Source organism: Equus przewalskii, chromosome 2 (assembly GCF_037783145.1).
Source record: "Equus przewalskii isolate Varuska chromosome 2, EquPr2, whole genome shotgun sequence".
NCBI classification, from domain to species: domain Eukaryota; kingdom Metazoa; phylum Chordata; class Mammalia; order Perissodactyla; family Equidae; genus Equus; species Equus przewalskii.
Genome location: NC_091832.1, coordinates 11073312 through 11098293, shown reverse-complemented (window position 1 = coordinate 11098293; position 24982 = coordinate 11073312). Strand labels below are relative to the sequence as shown.

The 24982-nt window shown below is 44.7% G+C and overlaps 1 protein-coding gene across 1 annotated transcript in view; it reads left to right on the top strand.

The window, feature by feature from the left end:
• CMPK1 (cytidine/uridine monophosphate kinase 1) overlaps window positions 1-6296 on the top strand; it is a 32075-nt gene extending 25779 nt beyond the window's left edge. Inside the window, exons 3-6 of the mRNA XM_008541736.2 lie at window positions 1813-1965; window positions 3229-3305; window positions 3556-3652; window positions 5117-6296. Coding sequence (XP_008539958.2) covers window positions 1813-1965; window positions 3229-3305; window positions 3556-3652; window positions 5117-5158 — 369 coding nt within the window. The 3' untranslated portion in view covers window positions 5159-6296. The remainder of the gene's footprint in view (window positions 1-1812; window positions 1966-3228; window positions 3306-3555; window positions 3653-5116) is intronic.
• Window positions 6297-24982: the final 18686 nt, after the last annotated feature.

Sequence of the window (24982 nt, the reverse complement as noted above, 5' to 3'; positions counted from 1 at the left end):
CTTTATTTCCTGTCCTGGTTAATGGTTCTACCATCTACTCAGCTGCCCAAGCCAGAAATCTGGGAGCCATCCTGTATTTTCCACCTCTTCCTCACTTTCCCAAATCCCTTCATTGAGTGGATCATTCCAATTATCTTTCTCTTAATCTTCTTTTATTTAGTCTTTTTTCTCTATTACCACTCTCACCCTAGTTCACGTCCTCTTTTTTTTCTTACCTAGGCCACCACTTGAGCCTCTTTATTAGTCTTTTTGCCTTTAATCCATCCTTCTTGGTACAGTCAGGGCGATTTTTTCTAAAAGGTGATGGGAACATATTCTTCTGCTTAAAATTCCTCAGTGGTCCTGTGTTGCTTGCAGAATAAAAACCAAATCCTTAGTGAGGCATAACAAGTCCTTCATTAATCTTGCCCCTACGTACTTTCTAGTCATATCTCCCACCACTCTCTAAATACACTTCAGATTCATCAGAGCTGTTATGCTTTCTCATTTCTGAGCCCTTATACATTCAATTTTATATAATTCAATTCAGAAGGTACCGTCTGGGGTACCTTCATCCCTATCTGCCTGCCATTTCATTATTCAGTATTCAGCTCCACTGCACCTCTTTGGTAAAGCTTTCTCTGGCCGTTTTTCCAGGTAGTTTGTGCTTACTTTGTTTTGTCGTAGCATCCTTTCGTACTTCATCCTGGAATTTAGCACATTTGTACACGTATTTGTTACCCACTGGACTGTGAGCCCCCCCAGGGGTCATGACCTTACTCTTCATGGTCCCTGATGGTAGGCCTCAAATAAATGTATATTGAATGAGTAGACTATTGTTGTATCTCTTCAGATATCTTCCACTACCATAATTGGGGTAAAAATGCTACAGCAGGGGCCCAAAAGCATTCTGTGAAAGTTTTGTGAATACTGGAGAAGCTAGATGCTGGGATAAAGCCAACCCTCAGTTAAAGGAATCAGAGGTCCTGACAGCTATTTTTCTTGAGAAACTAGGAAACAGTTTTAGCACTGAGGGGACTGGATGTTGATTGCTTTGGAGTAGAGGCTCCTCTGGAATTTGTCAGTCACGCATCTGTGCCTATCCCGTGGTGGTTGGTAATGGTGTGGATTTGGAGATTAGAGATCTGCGCCTCCCATTCACATATTCCCACCTTCTACCTAATTTCAGACTTTGGAAGAGGATGGTGAAATGTACCACTCTTGCTATCTTTCTGAATGCATTGTTTCCTTTTGCTACCTGTGTTTTGGGGTAGCCAATGGCATTTAGGGTTAATTAGCTTCAGTTAAAAAAAAAAGAATATTGACTCCTACACTAATAATGCTAGCAATCTCTTTATATTTGTCCAAAGCTTTTTGTAATTGGACTTGAATTATTGCAGAGAATCTGAGTACCTGTAGAAGCAGCATACTTCCCACCACAGCAAAATGACTTGGGAGGAGGAAAGGGAAGGTAGGGTTTCTAGTGGCTGGAGCACAGAAAGGGGTTAATGCTTATTTTTCTCTTTTTGCTGTTTATAACTTTGTGAATGAATATGTGAAAGTAATATATGCTTACTATGGAAAATTTAGAAACTACAGAAAAAAATTGTGTGTATGTGTATGAAATGGGGAGGGGTACCTACCCATAACTCTGCCACCTTGAGGCAACCATGTTAATACATTGGATCATTTCAAGTCTTTTTTTTTTTCCTATACACCCTCCACTCTTATGATTTAAAGAATAATAAAACAAACACCTATATATCCACCACCCTGCTTACGAAATTGCATTTTATTAATGTAGTTTGAACCTAAATCTTCCTTTTTCTTTAGGAGATGGATCAGACAATGGCTGCCAATGCTCAGAAGAATAAATTCTTGATTGATGGGTTTCCAAGAAATGAAGACAACCTTCAAGGTTGGAATAAGACCATGGATGGGAAGGCAGATGTGTCTTTTGTCCTGTTTTTTGACTGTAATAATGAGGTAAGGAAAACCTTCAGCTGCCCAGATGGGCTTTAAGCAACTGATGGTCAGCTTTAGAGAAAAACAAAGTGGCTTTTTACTTATATTTGCATTTTATATTGGGAGCAGTATTTTTTTGAGTTGGTAAATTGGATGGAAAAAACAGTACCCTCTTGCTGTTGGAGTATTAAAAACTATTTGGCATCAGCAACCCTGTGGACCTAAAATTTGCTTTATTTTCAAAATAACGAGAATTTGTCTTGTTTTATTTTTAGGTAAGAGTTGACTTGTACAATGATGTTAGGTAGCAAGGCTGCACTGTTGCTTCCTAGGTCAGCACTATTAACAGAGTATCTTGCCTTAGGATATTGTTTACTAGAAAAGAAACACACATTTCTGGGAAGTTAGGCAAACTTTCTATATTAAAGAAACACGTAAGATAGGCTGATTTGTCTTCTAAGAGTGAAATGATCTTGAAAAAAGCAGGAAAGGGTTCTTTTTCTTTCTGGCATTTCTAATAGTATATCCAGACATACCTTTGAAAAACTAAATGGATTTCTCGGAATCATTTAATTAAAAGGCCTGACTCTGTTTGACAGCTGTAATATAAACTTCATTAAATTAATGCCAACAGCCTGAAAGAATAAGAATCTGAAGTACTGCCTTGAAGGAGGTTGGCTCTTCTTGGATCGAATTGCACATGTGCCTCTGGTAGAGAGACTTGCTGCAGCCTTTGAGTTGCTTTAAGATGTAACTCTCTTCTTCCAACCCTTAAAAGTATGTTTTCACTTATTCTTCAAAGTTAACTGTAGAATGTTACCACAGCTTTATAACTAAGGAATGTTTATTCCCAATTAACAAGGGGTACTTTATTCACATGCAAATATGTTGACTCTTAAATATTTGGATATTTATGGAATTATTGAAAGTAGGCAAATATGGAACAAAGTTTGAGGCATGTAATTCATACCTAATAAGTTAATAATATATCCTACATGGAACCATACATGTACAGATCTTCTTTTTATTGCGGTTTGAAAAAAAATACACAGGAAAAACTGAGTCATGAATGAATTCTTATTATGCTCTGTACTTATTTAACCTAGTTTATATAAATTGAACCACATGTTTAAATTTAAAAGGACTTTGCATGTTCATTAATGAATTAGACACATTGGGTTTAATGCAGGGTTTTTTTGGTAATGCCTTCAAACTTTATTCTCTTTTCAGGTTAAAAGAATGGCAAATTCAGACCTTTTTTTTAATAACTATTTTTGTTTTTAGATCTGTATCGAACGATGTCTTGAGAGGGGAAAGAGTAGTGGTAGGAGTGATGACAACAGAGAGAGCTTGGAAAAAAGGTACTTTGCAGTTTTCACACATGGCCGCCTCAGTCTCACTTTGGAACTTGAGTAACAGATGAAATACTTGCCTCATTGTGGTAAAGAAAAAGAAAATGTCTGTGTCAATATGTAAAGTGGCTTGTCTAAGAAGATGGCCACCAAGGGAGTCAGCAGAGCCAGACCTGGCGCTGTCCCCTGAGCTGTCCTGTCACAAACACGCAGAGAACAGTGGCTACTTAGAAGCTTGTCATATTTGCTTCTTTTGCAGAATTCAAACCTATCTTCAGTCAACAAAGCCAATTATTGACTTATATGAAGAAATGGGGAAGGTCAAGAAAATAGATGCTTCTAAATCTGTTGATGAGGTGAGTATCCTCGGCCTGCCTAAAGAAAAATCAGGTATAAAAATGTGATTTTTTAGGGGCGTAGGCAAGAGAAAAAGAAATACTATTATTAGACAGCTTAGTTTGCAGTCTCCAGTAGGATACTGGAGACTGAATGAAAAATGAGCCTTTTTCTCCTTTTTAAGTAGAGTCTAAAATGGGTTTTACATGGGGCCAGCCTGGTGGCGTAGCGGTTATGTTCACACGTTCTGCTTTGGCGGCCTGGGGTTTGTTGGTTAGGATCCCGAGTGTGGACCTATGCACTGCTTGTCAAGCCATGCTGTGGCAGGCGTCCCACATATAAAGTAGAGGAAGATGGGCACAGATGTTAGCTCAGGGCCAGGCTTCCTTAGCAAAAAGGAGGATTGGTGGCAGATGTTAGCTCAGGGCTAATCTTCCTCAAAAAAAAAAAAATAAATAAAATGGGTTTTACAACTTCAGACTTGTTCTTCATAAGAAGTGGGTGTTTTATTAATTCCAAACCTCTTTTCTCAAGCAGTGGAAAATTGGCATTTTGAGAACTGTGATTTGGACCATGATCGTTTTTTAAACGTCTGTAACGTGAATGGCCAGTCATCTAGATGAAGTGCCCCAGGCCGCTCTTCTGTCTTCCCGCACTGAGCACAGAGCTCCAGAGGGGAGGATTTCCACCACTCGGCCCCTCTCTTCCCTCAGGCATCAGAGGGCTTCAAACTGTGGTTTGCAAGCCCTCAGTGCCCAGTAACTATGTCTGGTGTCTCTTACTTCACGTTTTTTCCCCCCAATTCCCTGAATCTTCTTCTTCTGGACCTTTCTTTTTCATCATATAGTCACTTGTGCTTTTTTATCCATTGCTGCTTCCTATAGATGTAAAGTTATACATCTGAAAACGTAGTATTTTAGAATCAGAACTAGGAAGATAAGCCACTTCAGTTTACATTTTGTCAGATTATTGGTAGCCCATCAGAAAGTTTGTTTTGTCCTAAAAAACACTAATAAAATTGAATGCAACATGTTCAAATTTTATATGTCTTATTCATGATATTATACTATTGTCTAAAGTAAAATAGATGAAACTAAGAAATTATAATATGGCTTTTCTTTTTTTTGAGGAAGATTAGCCCTGAGCTAACTGCTGCCAATCCTCTTCTTTTTGCTGAGGAAGATTGGCCCTGAGCTAACATCCGGGCCCATCTTCCTCTACTTTATATATGGGACGCCTACCACAGCATGGCTATCCAAGCGTGCCATGTCTGCACCCTGGATCTGACCTGGCGAACCCAGGGCCGCCGAAACAGAACATGTGCATTTAACTGCTGCGCCACCAGGCCAGCCCCTAATATGGTTTTTTTAATGATCATTTTGAAAATTAATATAAAATTGACTCTTTTTAACAGGAACTTAGCTATATGGAGTTTTAATAATATTTGCTTTTTAAATTATTATTATTATCTTTTTCCTTGACAGGTTTTTGATGAAGTTGTGAAGATTTTTGACAAAGAAGGCTAACTCTAAGCCTGAAAGCGTCCTTGAAATCATGCTTGAATATTGCTTTGATAGCTGCTATTACAGCCCCTTTTTAAGGCAATTTTAATCTTTCATAATTACATCTCAATTAATGGCTGGAAAGTATGTAGTAAGACAAATTAAATTTTTTAGCTTCAGGTTTTTTCTTTTTTGGTCACAGGAGTAGACAGTAAATTTGGGTCTAATTTTGTCTTAGCTTTGGTGCTCACAAAACAAAGAAGGGTATTAGCGAGTTCTTTGTTTTATTCAAAAAGAATAGCCCTTTTATAGTTTGTGCCTTCTGTGAGCAAAACTTTTTCGTATGTGTGTAATTAGTAATGACATCATGTTAGGATTAGGGATTTCCCACTTCCTTTTCCTGCAGGTTTTAAATTTCCAACCTGTTAAGAGAATTTGTGGACCAAATTCCAAAGAAACTTTTTGTGTAGTCAGTTCTTGAATAATGAGTTTGGTAAACAAACTCATAAAATGAATTCCTAGAAGTGTTTTACTACTTATCAAATAACTGACCATTTCCTATAGAAAGGTAAGGAGACTAAGGCTTTGTTTTACTACGACTGGTGCGAGGCTGTGTGACAGGGCGCAACCTTTGCTCCCAGGGGCTGGGATTGGGGCACTAGGGGTCAGAGCCTGGCAGGATTGTCAGCTTTATTCTGACATGAATCTGAGGGGAAGGGGCAAGGATCACATCTAATGACATGTGTTCCATATGCTCTATTATATAGTGTTGTTAATGATTAAACTGATCTTAAAATTCCTAGCAGTGGAATTTTGAAATGCATGTACTTAGATTTATGGTAAAATGATTCAGTTAGTGTTTTAGTAACACTTCAGAGTTCGTTTGTTTTCTAGACTAAATACAGGGTTAGCATAAAGTAGAAGAAATCTAATGGTTAAATTTCCCATTTGTATTTTATTTTCTTGAATACTTTTTTCATAGTTATTTGTTTAAGAAGATTTAAAAATCATTGCACTTTGGTCAGAAAAATAATAAATATATCTTATAAATGTTTGATTCCCTTCCTGGCTACTTTTATTCAGAATTTTTTGTTTGTTTGTTTTTGGCATCGTGTTGAAGCGTTGAAAGGTACAGAATAAATAAAAGGCTATAGAGTCCAAAGGAATTGTCTCTTAAATCCATTTTTCCTTTAAAAATCTCTGAGAAGTTTTTTTTCTCCTTCCTAATCTTTTTCTGCCATCCCTAATACAAGGTGGTATACAAGGTTCTTAATATGAGATTTATTAAAATATGTCTCATTTTCACCACTTACACTGCTTGGTAATACAGGGTTAAATTGGGCAAGGAAATTTGACTTTGTATAATTAGATTTTATATTTAAAGTCATTGAGAATAATGAGGACAGTTTATGGATATTCTTATATTGTAATAGATTCATTTATTTCTATTTGTGTTATGAAATTCACTTATTAATGACATACTTTCAACACACTTGCCATTAGAAAACAAAGTATCCATAAGTGCTGTAACATATTAGCCACCAAAATTTGTGCTGAGATTATCTTGGTTTTCTGGAAGAGACTATAATGAGTTCTTATCTACTGATTCAGCCCAGCCAATGCAGAGGGATTTTACTGGTAGTTTAATCAAACAGCTGTAGTGGGAATCAAGAGTAAAGACCAGGATTTTGAGAGTATTCCTACTCACAGAGATGAAGAAATCACTCAGATGGGGGTCTAAATATTTGTATTGATATTGTGAAAGCAAACTTAAGGCTTTAAGAAGACTGCTGAGACTAGGTGCTTTGCCTCATTTCATCAGATACCTTTCTGTGGCATTTGAGAACAAAAACCAAGAAACATAGTAATTGCTAAATTATGAAGCTTTGCTTTTTCTTTGCTTAAGTAGGAAAAGATGTTGGCAATATTGAGTTCAGGAGTTGATTGATATCCATCTCACTTCACTAGTTTGGTCATTCCATTTGTTAAAGATGCAGTCACCAAGAAGTTTTTGACTTTCTTGACAGACCCCAGTGGAAGCCTTGCTATTTTTTATGAAATTAACTCCCATTATTTCCATTCAGTCATGTTGGATGTGTATGAATTATTTAGTAAATAATCTCAATAAATTTTGTGCTGTGGCCTTTGCTGTTTGCTGGTTCAGATTTCTGTTCTCTCAAGCACATTGAAGATCAAGAAGTATCATATTTAACATGTGAGTCCTTACACGGCAAAAGCAGAGTTCAAGATCCAGGAGAATTTTCTGCTCTGTGTATTATGTTTGTCTTGAATTAAGGAGAAAGCATGACTTTATCCCATTCCTTCAAGAAGTAATCTGGATTGAGGCACAAGTAGCCTGTTTCATTACTGGCCTGCAGCATCAGTTGCTTGTCTCTTTGAGGGGGAAACTGGCAGCAGGCAATGGGTCTCAGGATGCCAGGTTTTTTGTGGGCTTGTGGCTTTGTCCATGTACTTTAAGTGGTTGCCTGACATTCCAGTAGTCCCTGGAGATAATAGTGGCTGAAAATATTGGTCAGACTAGGTCAGCATCTTTTCCCTGGAGGTTTAGTCCTTCATCTTCAAACACGTACTAATTGCACAGGCCGTAGTGCTCCAAACACATTCTCTGCCTTTCAAGAGTTTTCTGTCTAAAACTAACACTCTGGATAGACCTTCACATGTCTTCTGTGGGCTGACTTCAGTTGTTCTTATATAGCCTCTTGCAGTTCTCCCTAGCCTACCTGCATACTTCAGCTAAATTAAGTACTCCTGAATTTTAAGCATTTTTTTTAATGACAGAAGAGAAGTTCATTTATTGTGTACCAAAGGAAAAAGGTAAAAATGGTCCTAATCACCTATCCGTTTATTTCTTCATCCCTGACCCTTGGATCCAGGTCTGCTTTCCTCTGATGGGTGTGGTTATGGGTGTGGTTACTGTGATTGTGATGTTAATTGTGGACCTCAGGTGAGTTCCAAGGTCACCATCTTTCCTGTCCTGGGGAGGGCCGAGTGTCTAAGTTGAATTTCTGGCTACCACCCTATACCCCTGTCAGCCACACCAGCTGCAGGCTATCAACCAGGGCTCAGACTTTCGTGAGATCCCCTGCTGTCGCCATTCGTTAAGAGCTAACTTGCTTCTCTTGGGTCTCTTTTCTTCCTTCAGAGAGGTGTTTCTTTCATGACTTTGTCCTCCTACGACCCAGGCATAAGAGAAGAGGGCTTAATTATTTTATACTCTTTAGGGAGATGAGGGTAATAAATCAAGATTTCTCCAGGTGAGGTTCTTTCAGCCACAGAAAATTGTTTTTTATTTATCATACATTTTGAAGTAAATTTATGCAACTTCCTAACATTGGCCTCTGAGCCCTAACCAGCCAGAGAAAAACCCTCTGTAGAGGTTGGTTACTATATCCCAATCTAATGGTAGATCATCCAAAAAAGCTTCAAGAACTGTCTCCTACCCAGTGGGGTCAGGCAGTTAAGCAGCACACCACATAAAGGACATATGTGTTCTCCTTTGGTTGAGTAACCATATTAAAAAGAGAAAGTAAAATTCAAAAAAGAGCCAGGGATGTGAACTTTGGGAATGCTCATTTACTACCCTTTAGAAGGCTTCCTGGAAGAAATATACTCTCAGTAGCTGCTTCTCTGAAGTTAAGGAAAAAAATAGATACAACGGCCTCAGGATGGACTTCCAAGAAGGCTGAATTAGCTGTTTCCTTGCCAGCGTGTAAACCCCGGAGGCCCTTTGAGGACTGAGTAGAACTAGCCCTCACAGCCTGGCTGCAGGCGCTTCCAGAGCCAGAGGGAAAGGCTGAATCTGACAGCACGAGGCTGCTGTGCATGGCTCGCCTGGGGTTCTTTATTAGTTTTATAAAGAAGCATTTTCACAGGTGGCTGCAAAGCAGCCGCCAGAACTTACCCAAAGTATCTATGAGCTGGAGGAGGCTGCATCAAAACAGCCTGGGCAAAAGGCCTTGTAAGCCTTTTGTCCTTTTAGTTTCTAGGTAATGTGCACAATAGGCACTACCGTTGTCCTGTCCTCAGTTGGAATTGTGGTCAGGATGGACACATTACTTACATTATTGGGGGCTGGGGGGAATACTAAAGTTTAATGGCTAACTTTTAGATTGGGTCAAAATATTCTCACATCAAAACAACCAAGTTAAAATAGCTCATCAAATTCCCCTGGTGTGAAACACAGTGTCAAATCGTCCATGTCATCCAGTATCAAACATGATCTAGCAGAGACTATATCTGTATTCGTTCCTCTGCTTATGGCCTTTATATAGGTCTGGCTAAGTGCTGTTTAGGGAAAGATGGTAACTCCTGGACTTCAGGCTGCTGCTACTATGTGCTAATGGAAGAGCCAGACATGTAGGGGATGGGACGGGATCAGAGGAGGAAGAGTAAAACCATTGTATAGAGAAGTCCAGTTCTGCTTCCTACATGACGGCTCTTGTAGGAGCTTGCTTATTCTGCCCGTAGTCACTCCCATCAAACACGATTTGTTAATCTGTCCAAAGTCGTCTTGTTCGTAGACCACATTCCCACTCCACTCCATGAGTATTTGGTGATGAAAATGGGTTTCAGAATGTGACTCCCTTAACACTTTCTTATCGTTAATTCTTGGTTTGAGTAATTTTATAGATATTTGAGTTTAGCTTGTGTATTTGACTTAAGAAAGTGGCTGTTTATAGTCATCAGCTAAATCATTGTTTTATATGATGATACATTATGGCCAATTGCTGAAATAATAGCCAGATGCATATAGGAGGCGTTACAGTCTAATCGCAGTCATGTAATTCATGCCATCTTGACTGAGCTGACTGGTCACGTTAGCAAGCCAAACTTTAGAGGTGCTAACCCTTGTGACTGACATCAGAGAGTTTGTTACAGGAAATCTCCATCTTCCTTAGGCAGTGCGTCTGTCACCAGACCAGGAAATGACAATAGCACTAAATGATGACATTACAAAAATTGGCTGGCCATTCACTCAAAATATATTTGAGAGATTTAGTAGGGATGCTACAATCAATCATAGCTCCTGCCCTCAACAAACTTACTAGTTAAGCTCAAGTCTAGTGGTTGCTTAACCGTATTGTGTTTCTGTTAGTGCTTTTAATACTGGCACACTTTTCCCTCAGTGATCTTACTCTGTTTTCTCAATGAGGCAGGTTCGGATGGTGATTTTCCTGTTTCGCGGATGATTAAACTGAGGCCCAAGGACTCCAAGTCAGTTGCACCACCGTCCTTACAGCTAGATGGTTGAGTCTGGAACTGGAACCCAGACCTCTGAGTCTTACCCTATCTGCTTCTTGTCTTTCCAGTAGCCCATGCTTCCTACCTGTTATAAAGCCCAATTTTAAAGTGTGACCTCTGATACCCCACCGTGGTTCCTCAGTCACTAGCCTATGACCATTGTTTATTTTCTCTTTTGCACATATGTGCAGTTTGTGAAGTTACTTTGTTCACTTATTGTTGATCTCCCCTGCTAGAGTATAAGTGCCAAGAGAGCAAAAATGTTGTGTGTCGTCTTCATCTGTTTCCCTGTGCCTGTACACAGTAGGCACTCAATAAATATTTGTTTTATTTTTAAAGATTGGCCCTGAGGTAACATCTGTTGTCAGTCTTCCTCTTTTTTTTTCTTCTCCCCAAAGCCCCCCCAGTACATAGTTATATATTCTAGTTGTAGGTCCTTCTAGTTCTGCTGTGTGGGATGCCACCTCAGCATGGCTTAATGAGTGGTACTACGTCTGTGCCCAGGATCCGAACTGGCGAAACCCTGGGCTGCTGAAGTGGAGCGCACGACCTTAACCACTCGGCCACAGAGCAGGACCCAACAAATATTTGTTGAAAAAATAAACTGAAAAGGAGAATTATTTTTGGCTGTAGCTCTAGCTACAAGTTGCATCACTAAACTTTGGATCCCAATTGGGTCTGCTTACCATCTCCTTAGCATTCTGTTTGCATTCCCCCTGAAGACTGGAAGCTGATAACGTTAAAGTACTGGGGAGGGGGGCCGCCCCGTGGCCTAGTGGTTAAGTTCGCGCGCTCCACTTCGGTGGCCCAGGGTTTCGCTGGTTAGGATCCTGGGCACGGACATGGCACCCCTCGTCAAGCTATGCTGAGGCAGCATCCCACATGCCACAACTAGAAGGACCCACAACTAAAAATACACACAACTATGTACCGGGGGCCTTGGGGAGAAAAAGGAAAAAAAAAATCTTAAAGTGCAGGGGAAGGGAGGGGAGATGAATTTTCCACCCCATCAGCATCCCTCTACTTTTAGCATACAACCTGTAGAAAGATTTAAAGTGTGACTATCTCAGAAAGAAAACAAGGAAAGACTGGGACCAGAAAACAATGTTTTGGTGAAAATCTCACCCACCCTCCATAGGTCAATCTAGTTGATAGGTTTTTGACCTATTGGTATGTACCTCTATGTCATTGTTACTGTGTTATGACTGAAAATCTCTGCTTTATGAAGACTTTTGACAGTTTCTGGTTCACATTGCAGATCTGAACTGCTTAGTATAAATTTCTACGTGAAGCCAAGACTACAGCGCATCTTGAGCACTTTTACTGACTGTATTTATTGAGTTGGGAAAGAATGAAGTGGGATGCTTCAGCCTGCTTTCTCCTCTAAGTTATGTGTTGTGGTTCTTGATCAGTGGAGTCTTTGGGAAGGAGGTTTTAGAGGTCTTGGTTGTAGTTTTCTATTTTCTTACTGACTTGGCACAGAGTAGATTCTTAATACATTTTATTATGTATACATTATTAATACATCTTATAGTATATTGAAAGAAGGAAAGCATCCTCTCAAGCCCTCCGGATAGTTAGAAGCAGAGCTAGGCCTCAAACAGTTCTCCTTTCTCCCGGCTCTCATTCCTCGACACCAACCTGCTTTACCTCCATCATTCCTAACAAGGACTTGGAAAAGCAAGGGAGCATCTTGTGTTGCTCCAGAGCCACTACTGTTGAACAGGATTTCATTCAGTTTGCGAGCATTTATTGAATGTCTTTTAAACCAATGCCTCAGGCCCCACCCCCAGAAATTCTAATTTAATTTTAAAGTCTCCCCAGGTGAATCTAAACCAGTGGTTCTCAAACTTTTGAGTGTATAAGAATCATTTAGAGGGTTTGTTAAACCCAGATTGCTGGACCCACCTCCAGAGTTTCTGATTCAGTAGATCTGGTGTTGTGGTCCAAGAATTTACGTTTCTTAGAAAGTTCCAGGTGATGCTGATATTGATACTTTGAGAACACTGTACTAAACAGTGACTGGAGCCAATACTATTGGAAACTCCCAGCCTTGCATCTTTGTGAGCAAGGGACCAAGTCTTGGTCTTCGTATCCACAGGGCCTAACATAGAGGAGGTGCTTAGTGCTTGATGGATTGACAAAGTGATAACAACCGTAGTGAAAGCTCTTAAATCCCACAGTTGCCTAGTCTGCCATCCCTGAAGCTCATGGGTTGAGGGGGGAGAAGGACTGTGAGATGATCACAAACGTTCTCCCACTAAAGAAGTAGTCACATGGGTACCAACTTGATGGCAGAGGGCTGCTTTCATCTCACTTAGCAGCTGCCACTGTCTTAAAAGGTGAGGAGAGCCCAAGGGGCCACTGCTGCTATCTCCAGACTTCTGAAGGGAGATGGAGTAGATGTGTTCAATGTGGGCTTGAGGGCAGCGCTGGGCAGTGGAAACAACATAAGAAAGACCTTCTAATGTTAGAGCCACCCAACAGTGAATTGGGCTTTTCGAGGACATGCTGAGTTCCTCGTCACTGGAGGTATGCAAGCAGAGCCTGGACTCTTACTCAGCAGGATGTTTTAGTCTTCTAGCCCTGAGATTCTGTGGTTTGCAGACCATCCTGTTCAAGTGGTAGCTATCTAAGTCTGAAGTCTACCTGGAACCCCAGCCATGCCCTCTGGGACCCCTTGAAACCCAGGACACAGAACAGTTCCCTGTCCATAGAAGCCGGGAGGAAAGGCTAAGGAACATCATGAGAGTCTGTGCCTTCCCACAAGAACCCAAATACTGAGAAATTTCCCTAAGCTGCTGGTTCTGCTCCTGGGTGCCCTCACCAGTGTCTAGGATAGGTACTCATCAAAGCTCGCCGGTGGTAATGTTGCTGGTGGTCAGGAGGCGCTGGTTTGTATTGAACAGTGTATTCCAGAAGAGGGAAACAGCACCAGCAAAAGGAAGGCAGGATCAGTGAGGGGTGGGGGAGACACACCTAGCTGGAGGGGTGGGGGTCCAGGTACCAAACAATGGAGACAGGAGTGTGCAAAGATAAGGTGGGGAAATAAAATGGACAAACCTTACAGACAGGTAAAGGAATGTGCACTTATCCTGTGTCTGTTCAGCTGGGTCCAGACTAGAATGCAAGATGATCACCGCTAGGCTGGATGAGGCAGTTTGACAAAGGCTTCTCAGATTTTGGAGGCTGTTCCACTCCTCCCCTCCTCACTGTAAGCCGTCCCTCGAGTTCTATTCTGAACCTTTAATGGTTTTTCCATCTCACTAGGGACAGTTTGCAAACCCTCCCTGGCTTGGCCTGGGTTGAGGCTGGGCCCAGGGCCGGCTCAGGCGAGCCGGGGAGAGGAGGTGGCTCCCAGCAATAAGCAACCCACAGAACTGTGTCTGTTATTTAAGAAAAGTTTCTGGGTTTTCGGCTAATTGCAAAAATACATAATGGATGCTTTTCGAATCTGCTAGTTATTCTGAAACAGGCCTGCATCCAAGAGCAAACTTTAAACAAACAATAAGATTATGGAGCTTAACTGTTTCAATGTGTAACAGAAAAGAAAGCCAAGGCCCAAAAAGTTACTTTAACACACATGCACTCAGACACAAGCAATCACACCAACAGATACACACACATACAAACATACAGATGCCCATTCTGGCACCACTGCTCACAAATGCATACTTGCATACTAGCACCTAGTTCATACATGCATGCACAACCCATTCACACGTGCCCAGTCACTGGCACCAATACACATACACAAATGCACATGCATGCACTCATACACATGTATACCCCCACCCAATTGGGCAATCACACCGACACACAACCCAGACTAGGATGCTCTCACACAAATCATTTTTACTGCAGCGAGTGGACCTCCTGGGTGAATGAGAGGGTCCTCCCAGTCCTGGCATAAGAGCAGCGCTCAGTCAGCGGGGCGCTGGCTGTGTCTGGGTGGTATCAAGTGTAGTTATTCAGTGTGGCCACCAAGGGGCGCCCAGGATCCATCCTGCATCCACCTTTCTGCAGTTAGGCCAGCTGGTCAATTGTTATCTGTACCCACAAGCCTGCTCCTTTCAGTTCTGGATCCCTGCACAGACCTGGGAGGCTCCTCGCTCCCAGCCCCAACCTTCTTGGATCCACTATACTCATTTGCACCTACTCCCTCTCCCAAGCCACTTAAACACAACGCCCCATCTCTCCCCCCACTAGCTGAATGCACGCTTCAGTGCCCCCTGCTCTCTCCTGAGACTGCTCCTTAAAGAACTGGGTCTGTCAGGTTTTGACCATAATGTGGCCTCTGCCAAAAACTTCTCCCTGGGAACAGCTGTCAAAATCCTACCTATTTTTCAAAGTCGGAAACAGTATCTCCCCGTTCAGGACTGTCGAAGTTAAGGATGCATGTTAAAATAATTGAATGAATGAGCTGGGCTCAACACCTGACTCTACCTTCCCCACTAACCCCAGCTGGAGAGGTCTCTCACCCTCCATCGCCTGCCTTCCAGCTTTTTTTGTGGTTCTATGAAACAAATCCTGGCTTCAAAACGCAAGCTAGCATAGAAAGACCCAAGATGTCATGCAGCCAATCCTTTTCAGCATCCCTGACAGGTAGCTACGCTAGTGACATAGAACTCACCCCTCCCAGAGTAGTCCTCACTGGCTGACTCAGACTTCTCGAAAGTTCTTCCATGTTTCTTCATAAACATTCTAAGAGCTCCTTCTTCCTGACAGGGGCTACGCCAGGCTCTGAAGAGACAAGATTTCTGCTCTTCAACAGCTAGCAGTCTGGTGAGGGCATTTAACCAGTACAGCATGAGGCATGAGAAAGTACAACAGGTACAAAGTTCAGGGGAGGGTGTGATGAACTTTCCAGAAGAGTGAGGCAAGGAGTCAGGGAAACATTCACAGAGGGAGTGAGAGCAGAACAGAGACTCACAGAATGAATAGTAACAATAATTACAGTTCTGTTTATTGAATATACTGTGTCCATGACTGCTAATCCTCTGAGAGGAGAAGTTCTAACCCAGGTCTGTCTGTCTGCAGTCTGGGAGCTGAACCACTAGGCCAAAACACCTCTTATGGCATAAACAAAATAAGAGTACGGGGGCAGACATGGAGGGAAAGGGCATGCCAGATTCGATTTCTATTGTGTAACAAAGCATCACAAACTTGGCAACTTTAAACAACACCCGCATGTTACCTCACAGTTGTGTAGGTCAGAAGTCTGGCTTCTCTGCTCACAGTATCACAAAGCTGAAATCAAGATACCAGCTGGGCCCCGCTCTCATCTAGAGGCTCAGGAACGAATCCACTTCCAAGTTCATCCACGCTGCTGGCAGAATTCAGTTCCTGGCGGTTGTAGGACTAAGGTCCCTGTTTCCTTGCTGACTGTTGGTCATGAGGTACTCTCAGAGGCTGGGCTCACGTCCATTTTCCAGACAACAGAGGCAGATAGGATCTTCCTCCTGCTTCGAATCTCTGACTTCCTCTTCTGTTAGCAGCTGGACAATCAAGACTTTTACATTTTGTTTATAGACACATCTGAAAGCTTAAAAACTGATAAACTGTGATTTCCATGTAACTGTGTTAGTATCATTCACTGCAGAAGTGGTGGTTGCTTTCTTTCATCACTTTTTCTTTTCCTCAAGTTCCTAACTGCCTTTATCTCCCCCTCATGTTTATCCAGTCTCTCTTTCACCCAGACTCCCTCTCTCCCCAGAAACCTCCTTCCAAGGCCCTCTATTCTCCTACTCCAGTCAGATCTGCTAGTGTCCAAGCCTGCTGGACATCTATCATCCTGACTTCCTTTCACAGCTTTCTCTGTGGGGTCCACTCTTTTCTGAAACTCACGTTTTCTTCTTTCATGGTTTATTTCCATGTTTGTCTGGAGCACACCGTCCAAGTAATCAGCTAAGGAAGACTGCATAGGAGGTAAATATTCTGACTCCTTGTGTGTCTCCATATGTCTTTATTAGACCCCTGTAATGGACGATCCAGCCTATGTAGAATTCCACACTGAACACTATGTTCCCTCAGCACTTGGAAGCACTTCTCCATTGCCTTCTAGCATCTAGCATTGCTCTGAGAATTCTGAAGTCATTCTGATTCTCATTCCTTTGTGGCCTTTTTTCTGTATTTTCATTTTTCTCCTCTCTGAAAGCTTTTAGATCTTCTCTTTATCCCTGTGTTCAAAAATGTTAGGCTATTGTACCTGAGTGTGAGCCATTTTTTAATTCATTTTTGGGGCACATATTGAGCTCTTTTAATATGGAGACTTTATAAACTTTGTTTATGGGAAATTTTCTTATGTAACTTTAAATAATTCCTCCTCTCCATTTTTATCTATTTTGGCTAGAATTTCCATTTGTTAGATTTTTAACTTCTTGGATATATCTCTTATGTCTCTTATATTTTCTACTTTCTTATCTTTTTATTTCACTCTTTGAGAAATTTCCTTAACTTGAAAATATTCTATTATCTATCAAATTGAAAAATGCATGTATATATATAAAAATTTTCAAGAGCTTTCTCTTGTTCTCTGGTTGTTTCTCTATTCTTCATACCTTCCAATTTTTAATTGATCAATACAATACCTCCTTGAATCTCTGTGGGGATATTAATAGAAAGTTAAAAAATTTTTTCAGTTCTTTTCTGCTACTTGTGTTACTTCCTCTGAGGTCATTTCATTTGTTTGTCTTACTCTCTTTCGGAGGGGAGGCATTCCTCAAATGTCTGCTGATCTTTGCTATCCATTCACATTTAAGAAAGGAGAACTAAAAAGCTTGCTGGTTAGCTAGAATGCCTTGGGTTGACTGGGCAGGCAGCCAGTCACTACAGCAGAGGACTTCCATCCCCACCCCACCCTAATGCCAAACATGAAGGGCTTTCTTCTGGGGACATATGCCTGGAGAGCAGACCTGACCTCTTGGTGCTCTGTGCCCAGCGCTGGGGAGAGACTATACAGTGTTTGGATTTCCAGTTAATCCCCCGTCTTAAGCTTTGCGTCTTGCTGGTTCCGCCAAGGCCGACTGCCTCCTTCCTTGGCTATATCTTCCTCTCTGCGCACTCTATACTAAGGCTTTCTCTGTCCTGCTGCATCAGTTACCACTCCATCTGCTTTCTATTGTCCTGAAATTTGTTGCACTGTCTACTGAGGTTACCTCGCCCATTATCTTTATAGTTGTCAGTTTACATCCCTTATATTTTTAACAGTCATTTTAGAAGGTTCTCAAGAGAGAAGGAGATAAGCAGTCAATTTATCTTCCCCAGTGACGTGTCGGCCCGAGCTCTTTCTTCTATCCCTCTCATTCCCACATGGGCCCAATGGTGTGGTCCTCAAAGTGTGTTTCCGGACTCCCATGCTTGCATCCTCCTCCCCTAGCTCCAGGCAGCTCCTCCTCACCTTTCAAGGCCCTCTCCTCCGCAGGAGAGGACTGGAGACTCCTTTCCTCTGAGGGGGCATGTCAGGTGAGAACTTCTGGAAACCCAGTCCCTGTTGGTTCAGATGTACCAGCGAAGAGTGAATGGAGGGATTTCAGTTCTGGGGCTTGGTTTGGAGAAGCCACATTTCAGGCATGAATGCAGTGCTTCTGTGTCTTGAGCCCCTAAAATGATCCCATGTTACTCACTGCTGATAACAGCACAAGAGTGACTCTGGCGAAGGGCTGAGACAGGCCAGTTGTGGCTGGGCAGAGGCTGCTGCTACTCAGCACGACTCCCTCCATCCCCAGGCCTGTACGCGCAGCCTGTGATCCCCGAGGGGCTGTTGCTCTCCCTGACCTATGAGCCTGGAAAGTCTGGTTGCCCTGGAGGTGACTCTGCATGCCAGGCCTCTGTGGGACACACCTGGACTGGGACGCCAGGCCTCCCTGAGTCTTGGAGGGCTCCTCCCAGAGGATCAGGTGGGATCTGATCGACCATCCTGGTTTCCTGCCCTGTACTGAGGTGCTTCTGGGATGGGTGATTTTCAGCGCTAAAACTGGAAAGTCCTGGGCAAATTGGGACGAACTGGTCACTCTACCTGCACAGGACTGCTCCCCTATCCCCTGCCTCCTGCCCCAACCTCAGGCTGGTTTCTAGAGAAGAAGGTCCAGGGCCTGACTGAGTGCTCTAAGCCGATTGCTCAGGGTCCCAACTGGGCCCCTCTCATCAGCCCCCAAATTACAGCTCCCCCCAACCGCTCCCCCACGGTTGAGCTATAAAGCACAGTCCAGCTTCTCCCAGGGCAGAAACCCCACTGCAGCCTCCCTCGCAGGGCCCCTCAGCTCTGCTTGTGCCCCCGGAGATGGAAGCTGGGCACATCCAGAGGCAGCTAGGTCCCTCACAAAGTGCTTTCCTGACTCCTCCCCTCAGCGGTCTCAGCAATGACGTCCATAACCACACAGAACAAGTGAACAAGTTGGGTTCCTCTTTCTCGTCTCAACTAATAACATGATAAAATAATGATGATGCTAACATGTACAAACCACTTGTGTGTCAGATCTCACGCTAAGCTCTATGTATCATCTCATTTAATTCTCAGAACCACCTTAGAGGCAGCTATTATTATTCCTATTTGACAAATGAGGACATTGAAGCTCAGAGAGGCTAACTTGCTCCGAGTCACACAGCTAGTAGAAATTTCAGAAATAGAACTCACACCTAGGAGTATCTTATGCCGAAGCCTAAGAATTTGAAACTGTCTTGAAATACCCACTTTAAGTCCCACCTTCTCCAGAAAGTCTTTGTTGATCACGCTTGCCTCCTGCACCAAACTTTGACAGAAAATCAGCTCACATGGCTTAAACCTTTAAGATATTATGCGTTTATTTAAGAAGTCCAGAGGGGCTAGTCCAAGGGCTGGTATGGTGGCTCGTAGGTAACAAGGACCATGACTCTTTCCATCTTACCACATCATCGTCCTCAGGGTGTGGGTATAGTAGATTACATTTTCCAAAGCAGGATGCAGCAGTATCTCCCATGCCACTTGCTCTTCTGCAATGTGACCACGCCATTCCCTCATCAAGAGGTGGAGTCTAATTCTCTTCCCTCTGAATCTGGGCTGGCCTTAGTGACTAGCTTAACCAATAGAATGTGGTGGAAATAACATTTTGATCTTTCAAGTTAGTTCATGAGCCTTGCAGCATCTGTCTGGGCCTCTTAAAATATTTAGTTTTTGAAATACTCGGAAACCAGCAGCCATGCTATGGGACAGCCAAGCACATGGAGAGGCCATGTGCAGTGTCCTGGTCAGAGGCCCGGCTGAGCTCCCCTCAGCATCAACTGCCAGCTATGAGTGAGCCATCCAGGACATCCACCCTAGGTGAGCCTTTAAATGCCTCTGCCCGAGCCTCTATCAGACTGCAACCACATAAGGAACTCAAGTGAGAACCATCTCGTTGAGCCTAATCAGCCTACAGAATGCTGAAAGATAATAATAAATTGTCGTTTTAACATATCAAATTTTTGGAGTGATTTGTTATGCAGCAATAGATGATTGGAATGGTTGGCTTTCTTCCTTTAGCCTGTTGCCTCAAGTTACAAGATGGCTGCTTCAGCTCCAAGCATCATTATAAACAACCACATCTAAAAGCACAAGTGAAGGAGTGAAGACGGAACAAAGGCTTTCTCCTTGAGTGACTTTAAGAAGGAGGAAAGTCTTACTCAGCAGTGTCCAAGCAGAACCCCCCACGTATCTCATTGGCCAGAACTGGGTCACATAGCCTCTCCTAATCACTCGGGAGGCTGGGTACAACCTATTTAGAGGGAGGTAGGCAGAGGGAAAGGAGGCTAGCGTGACTGTTGGGTGGGCAACCAACAATGTCTGCCATATTTGTTAATGTGGTGGTTATTCTGAGAGAAAGAAGAATCAGGGAGAAAAAGACCCTGCACCGAACAAGGAACCTTCACTGCTCTCTCCAGAAGCGAAGCTGACTCAGTGGGAACAAGTTTGTTGAGAACTCCTTCTTTACTGGGGAAGCACAGTGTGGTGGCTGGAGTCCTCCTCTGGGAGGCAGAACCTGGCTCTACTGCTTGCTAGCTTGATGGTTATATTGGTGGATTAGTTGCCCCTTCTGTGCCTCAGTTTCCTCATCTGTACAATGATGCACAGGCTAGGAGAAACCAGGGCAGAAGGGAAGAGCTGGAGCCTTGACGTGTGTGAAGGCTGCACACTGCCCAAGTCAAGCTCCTCAGAGCCTGCCTCCAGACACAGATGTTGGGATTTGCCCAAGAAACCCTAATCACTTAATGAGAAATGAAAATGCTCCCTGGTTCCTCCACTTAATTGCCCCTTTGAAAACAGCACACGGGAGATTTATAGTAATCACCATAATCGCCTCGTAAAAACCTGAGAATTTGAAGACAGACACGCCTCATTTCTGGGAGGAATTAGAGGCAAAATTTAAGGCAAGGAATTCCTGGCCTGCCTTGGCCTCGGCTCCCTGGAATCCAGGACTCTGCCCACAGAGAGCCTGCCACCCTGGGCAGCCTCCTGGCCCCAGCCAAATATCAGTCTAAATGCTCCGTCTTCTGCCAGGGTTTCCTCACGGGCCTGCTCCCCGCACCTCTATCACTGGTACCGCCTAAGGACTGTAGACCAAACCTACCAAGAAGGCCCGACATCCCTGATGGGGGTCCTGTAGGAGGAGACGGGCGCCTCGTTGCGTCCACTTGCAACAGCTGAGCTGCAGGATGAGCGGGGAAGTCAGGGGACACACAGGCTGTCCCTGGCCTATGGAAAGTCACAGCTCCGAGGTTCTCCTGAGGCCCTCCAGTCTCGATGTGCACACCTCCCATGACAAGGTGGTCTGATCTCCCAGGACTGAGACCCTGACAGCAAGAAGGTTCGCACTCTGCCCTGAAGCCATCTGTTCCTTTCACCTCCTCATAAGTGGACTCAGAAGCCCCGAGTGTCAAGGTTACAGCTGTCCTCCGGGGCTGCCTCTCCAGCTTCTCCCCTCAATAATAATTTCTTGCTTGCTTCCCTCTCACTCTTCTCTACTCATCCATTCAAAACCATCTATCAAATCCCTAAGCTGTGCCAGAAACTATCAATTCTTACCATAGTAGTCAGAGTGGTCCTTCTAAAACCTCAATCAGATCAAGCTAGTCCTGTCCCCCTCCAGGCTTCCCGGGTCAAAGGGAAGGCGAAGCCCTCTGCTCACTTGGCTCCAGCCACACTTGCATCCATGTTCCTGGAAAACGCCGGGGACCCTCCTGCCTCAGCACCTTTGCACTTGCTGTTGCCACTGCCTGGAATGCCCTTCCCCCATGTACACAAATGGCTCCCTCCCTCCCTCTCTTCCAGGCCCTTCTTGACCTCTCTACAGAAAACCGTACCCCGCCCTCTCTATTAGCCTCCCTGTTTCTTTCTGTCCATCATGCTTGTTACCTTCTAAGATACAGCACGCTGCAAGATCTGCTGTCTGTCTGTCCACACTGGGAGCTAAGGTCCAAAGAGCAGGGATTTGTGTTGTTTTTTTTCACTACTGTATCCCAGACACTTAGCACAGTGGCTGGCACACAGCCGGCGTTCAGTGCATACGTGGTGATAGACGGAACAAATGCGGATAGAGCAGTGAAGAAGATAAAGCCCCTACCCTCCTGGAACTTACGGTCTGACGGTGGAGGCAGACATTAGACAGTCACCCACAGGACTGAGGGACTCAACTGTGATGGATGCTGGAGGGAAAGCGGCAGTTGTGAGGGGGGTGCCTGACGGTGTGCCAGGGAGGCCGGTCTGCGGAGCCTGCAGAGCTGCCGAGAGGACTGGATGCATAGGGTGATGAGGGTTGGGGCCATGAAGCTTTGGGAGGACGAGGCGCTGGAGAAGCTCAGGTTGCCACCTCCAGACCCTCTAAAGGCAGTCCCACTCCATGATGAGAGAACAGCCATCTGCAAGCCGGGCTCAAGTCCCCGCTCTGCCACTTCCCGGCCATTCACCCTGGGCCGAGGCACCTGGGGGCCAGAGCACTTGTTTCCACATCTGTCAGTTGGAGAAGGGATAACTAGCTCCCAGGCTTTCTGGGAGGAACAGATGGAAGATTTGTCAGAGCTGGAACCAGTAGGTACTCAGTAAGAACTGACTCATTTCCTGTTCCTTTCTTCTTTGTCAAACCTTTTCACATCCACTCTCTTTGAGTCTGGCCGCCCCAATCTCTTTCCTGGCCCCGCATGAGCTTGGGGAGTGGTACGAGGAAGGGAAGCATCTTCTCACCCCGAATGTAAACCTGCAGGTTAACAGAGATTAGCAGGATCTTCTGGGGGCTCATCTGACAGGAGATCACACTGATCTCCTCTGTGCCCCAGGCTCTCTTGGGCTCCAGGCCAAACAGGCTTGCCTCTGGAGCCATTGACTCTATCTCCCATCAGCCTCGAGGCCTGATGCCTGTTGGCCCTAGGACCACGGGACTAGAATGAAGAGGGGGCCAGAGGGTGGCTGACACTGCTGGGCTGAGACGCAGCCCACTGCCTCACTTTGGTGGGGAGCCCTCCTTGACTGACTTACCACCTAGAGAGAGCCCCCTGCACATACCCGTGCACACACACACACATGCACGCACATGCAACACACACATGTATCCAGACACCACTCCCAACTCCACAGCCCCCTTGGGAGGACAGATATCTGCTCCCTCAAATCTTGCTCTCCCTCCTGACAGGTAAGTGGGGGAGGGAGGCTGATGAGAAGGCAGCAAAAACACCTCTTCTTCGCATGGTTAGCGTGGACAGTGGACACACTCAGGGGTTTGGCAAACTTTCGGTCCCCGTGTTGGGCAATAGAGAAGCAGATGAATCCGATCTGAGTCCTGGCCTCAGGGCTCACGTTCCAGTGGGGGAAATAGACACCTGCACAGATAATTATAACATAAATGACATGGCTGAGGGTCCAGGTGGGAGCCCACAGAGAGAGAGCCTGAGTTCCACTTTAGGGGTTGGGAGAGGGTGATAGGAAAGGCTTTCGGGATAAGGTCAGCTTTGAGCTGGCCTGAGATGAGACAGACGGGCTCCTCGGTGGGTGGAACTGCATGAATAGAGGCACAGGGGTGGAGAGTGAGGGGCTGGCGGGAAATGGCGAACTGCCTGAGGTCGCTGGAGCGAGGTGGGACAGCACCGCTTTCCCTGCAATGATCTGGTTTGTAACTGGCCCTGAGAACCCCCCAGGGGTCGTGCCTCCCAACCCCTCCCTACGCCCGCCTCACACCTTGGATGACTTTGGGCGGCTCCCAGGGGACCAGAAGACCACGGTCTTTCTTCTTTACTGTGTCACCTCCCTGCGTGGCCCTACATGCAACTCCTTCTAATCACCTCCCTTGCATCACCTCGAGTGTCCAAGAAGCGCTCCCACCTCTTCTCTCCCTGCTTCCACGCATCTTATCTTCAACATCTCATCTTCAAGGACAGGAGTCCGGATGCTCCAGGGAAGCCGTCCTGACGCTCCAGCCCACGCCAGCCTCCTTGTTGGACTACCTACAGTGACTGCAGTGGCCACGTGGCTTCAGCAATGACCCCCTTCAGTAGAGGCACTTTGCTACACACTGTGTGTGGATGCTACTTTCACAACAAGAAATCACCTAGGGGCAGTTTAGACAAAGAAACGGGGCTTGACTACAGGGACTTGGAGTCTCAAGCAACGTAAGGCAGAAGAGGATTTACGCCAGCTCAGGAACCCAGGGGTGGGTTAGTTCCCTGCCTCCACCCCTGCCTCCTCGTTCTTTTCTCTTCCCAGACTGCCCTTCTCTGCCCCTCCGGTCAGATGGGGGAAAACACAATTGCTCACAGCACCTGACAGGTCCAGCCACGTGAAAAACACCTCCCAATTCCCCAGAACAGGAGGCTGGACCAACTGAAGCAGGTGTCCAACTCTGGGCCACTCAGCTTTGGGAAGGGGAATGGGGTCACGTAGGACTAACATGGCTGCCAAGCTACTCCTCCGGGAGTCATTCCCATAGTCACGGGGATTGGTGGGTGGGCTGTTCCAAGAGAAGGGAAATTGTCATGAGCAGAGCAGGTACCCGAAAGATGTCTATCACATATCGATAATGTAATGTGACTAAATGCTCATGAATTCCAGTTCCAGACTATCCTACTCTGTGACTTCAGGCAAGTCCTGACCTTCTTAGGGCAGCAGTTTCTTCCTTGGCACACAAGGGAGAGTGGGAGTAAGTGTTCTGTTGGGCTCCTTAACTCTCCGGGACTTGGGGCCAATTACTTACCCTCTTTGAACCTCAGTTTTCTCATCTGTAAAATAGGAGTAATGATATCCACTCACAGAGTTATTGTAAGACAGCGGGAGTGAAAATATCTAACATGGATTGGGTACAGAGACGCTCAAGAAATGTGAGTGTCTAGTAGATTTAGACTGAGGTGGCTGCCCAGCTCACAGTGATTCCCGCCGAGGGTCACAGCTGTGATAACCCACGTGTTTGGGATACTCGCTCCTCCTCTAGTCGTGAGCCGCCGTCACCCGACAACGACGTGCCAAGGGGGGAGCATGGGTCCCAAATTGGATCACTCGGGTGCTTCTCTGGGGCTTGTTTCCAACTGCAGCTCTTTTGTCTCTGTTTGCAGAACTGTAGGGACTGGAGCATGAAGCTGCTGACAGCCAGG